At 33.1% G+C, this 2506-nt stretch overlaps 1 protein-coding gene across 1 annotated transcript in view; it reads right to left on the reverse strand.

Annotated features, from left to right (window-relative positions):
* The window catches only part of LOC106467717 (ELMO domain-containing protein 3-like), a gene marked incomplete at its 3' end in the record, with an annotated part of 92157 nt that overhangs the window by 50680 nt on the left and 38971 nt on the right, over nucleotides 1-2506 (reverse strand). The window contains exon 3 of the mRNA XM_022395905.1: nucleotides 1788-1856. Within this exon, the coding sequence (XP_022251613.1) occupies nucleotides 1788-1856 (69 nt within the window). The remainder of the gene's footprint in view (nucleotides 1-1787; nucleotides 1857-2506) is intronic.

Consider the following 2506-nt stretch of genomic DNA (forward strand, 5'->3'; position numbering starts at 1 on the left):
GTGAAAGTGTTATTTGAAAGGATTGATGATATTCACCATCAAGTGCATTCAAACTTGAAAACGTCTGCTGATTTGATGAAGCTATGTTATGATAAAAAGTCTACTGAAGTCAGCTTTGTACCAGGAGACAAGGTGTGGTTGTATAATCCCAGGAAGACCAAAGGGAAGTCTCCTAAGTTGTCTTCTCCATGAGAAGGCCCATATGACATAGTGGATCGTCTCTGAGAAGTGACTTTCCAAATAAAATGTGGTTGGCGAGGTAAGCCAAAGGTGGTGCATGCCAACAGGCTTTGGCGTTATCATGGTCCAGGACATTTCAGCTGGGATGAAGTGAACAATGGAACAAATGACGCTGCTGAAGACGTGTCACCTGAAAAAGCCACTGTTGATGAAGAAACTCTACCCGGTTTTGAGAAGGGAAACAGTGAAGCCCTTAATGAAGTTACTACCACTGATGTGACTGTTACCAATAACAGACATTTTCCTGATGGAGCAGATGAACCCCACGTGAAGCAGAAGCCAACAAGATGGAGACCAGTACGGAAGAAGATACGTCCCATAAAATTAAGAGACTTTGTTAAATTTTAATTTTGTGTTTGTAAATTCTGTCCATTTAATTAAGTTATTGTTAATTAACTATTGGTTTAATGTAAGTGGCTATTGTTCGGGATGAACAATAATAAGGAAGGGGCAGTGTTACGACAGTGGAAGTCACGTGACACTAGTAACACGTCATGAGATTCTAGAAAGATTCTGCAACATTTAGTCCCAGTTTTTCTGCTGTGTGCTATTGCCATCTACCACTACTTTACATCACTAAACACCATAGATAGAGTCAGTACTTAGAGCTCTGCTGTCCTTCTTTTAATATTGGTTTGTGTGCAGTGACCTACTTCAAGTACTGCCACACCAAATCCAAATTCTAATCCCTGAAGTCAGCTTATAGGTAAATAAATATAAAGGTTATATTTTTTATTTTGCATGAATTTATACTAAATTAATTTCCTACTTCTAGACTATCATACAAAAGAATTGCTGATTATTGCAGTTTATATACACCATATTATTTTTTTTACATATAAGTAGTATGCAGGTACAAATACGGGATTTTTAGAAATGGGGAAAGGGTTCTAGCTGGAAAAGGGGTGTAGGTGAGTTTTCTAGGTCAATTTTGCCATTTTCACTTAAAATTTCCCAATTTTTCAAAAAAGTTCTTCCAAGAAGGGGGGGGGGGGCTGGACTCCCCCCTGTATCTGCCCCTGCAGTGCATATTAGAAAAGTATGAGTGTTTGCTACCTGTTTAGTTAATTTAAATGACTGGTAAATTTAATTTGATAATAAGGGAATTAAAAATATTTCATAAAATAAAAAAACACTTATGGCACAAAAATTCACAAATATTAGAATGCCAAGGAGGTTAAAGAAGTATTATACTTCAACTGCTATGTTTAAGTTAACATTATCAATACTTTAAAATGTAGCTGTATTGTTATTCATATTTTAATAAACTTTAAATAATTCAAACTCCACTACCTGTTGAAAAAATATTTATTCACTAATAACTTCTTTCAAAGAATAGTATACTCCTCTGACTGAAAATTATGCCATTGATTTCCAACTTTCTCATAGATATATTAAAAAAAAAGAGGAATGTCAGAAAATTTTCATTCTTTAGCATAAACAACATTTTAATAAAATAACTTTAATTTAAAAATCTACTAAAACCTGTGAATGATGAATAATAATTTTATTGTAATGAAATAAGCCTTTAAATCAAAACAACATACCAAGACTAGTAGCCAACTGGTTCCATTCTTCTACTGCAACTTCACGATCTTCCTTGGCTGACTTTACATCTAAATAATGTAAAATACCAAACCTTGAATAAACTAGAAACAGTACTTTTACACTGTCGCTTGATCTCTTGATTTCAATAAGTTCAAAATGTTGAAATATCTGAAACAAAGTACCTATCACTTTCTTCTCTGAAAACAAAATACTAAAATTTACACAAGTTTCTTCACTTGTATTCACTACCTCATTTAATAATAAAAACAAGATCATATTATCACTTACACACTCTTTATCATTAGAAGTCAGTATACAAATCAGAATAATAATAAAGAAAATATTATACTAACACTTACACAAACTTCACTCACAGACAGTGTCCTAGAATAAAAAAATAACAACAGAAACAGGATGATATTGTAAAATGCAAATATTACAGGCCTTACTCTGTATCATATATATATGTTGGTGTACTTTGGTGACAGATTTTCTTGTAGGCAGATTTTGTTAAACAAGACCGATGTCTGTAGGTTTACTTTCTTCTTAGAATTCTTCTCAAGACTTAACAACGTTAAGACGGCTTATCGACTTCTTGAAAAGAATTCTAAGAAGAAAGTAAACCTACAGACATCGGTATATATATATATATATATTTTGTTAAACAAGACCGATGTCTGTAGGTTTACTTTCTTCTTAGAATTCTTCTCAAGACTTA

The sequence above is a fragment of the Limulus polyphemus genome, unplaced genomic scaffold (genome assembly GCF_000517525.1).
Source record: "Limulus polyphemus unplaced genomic scaffold, Limulus_polyphemus-2.1.2 Scaffold2716, whole genome shotgun sequence".
NCBI classification, from domain to species: Eukaryota; Metazoa; Arthropoda; class Merostomata; order Xiphosura; family Limulidae; genus Limulus; species Limulus polyphemus.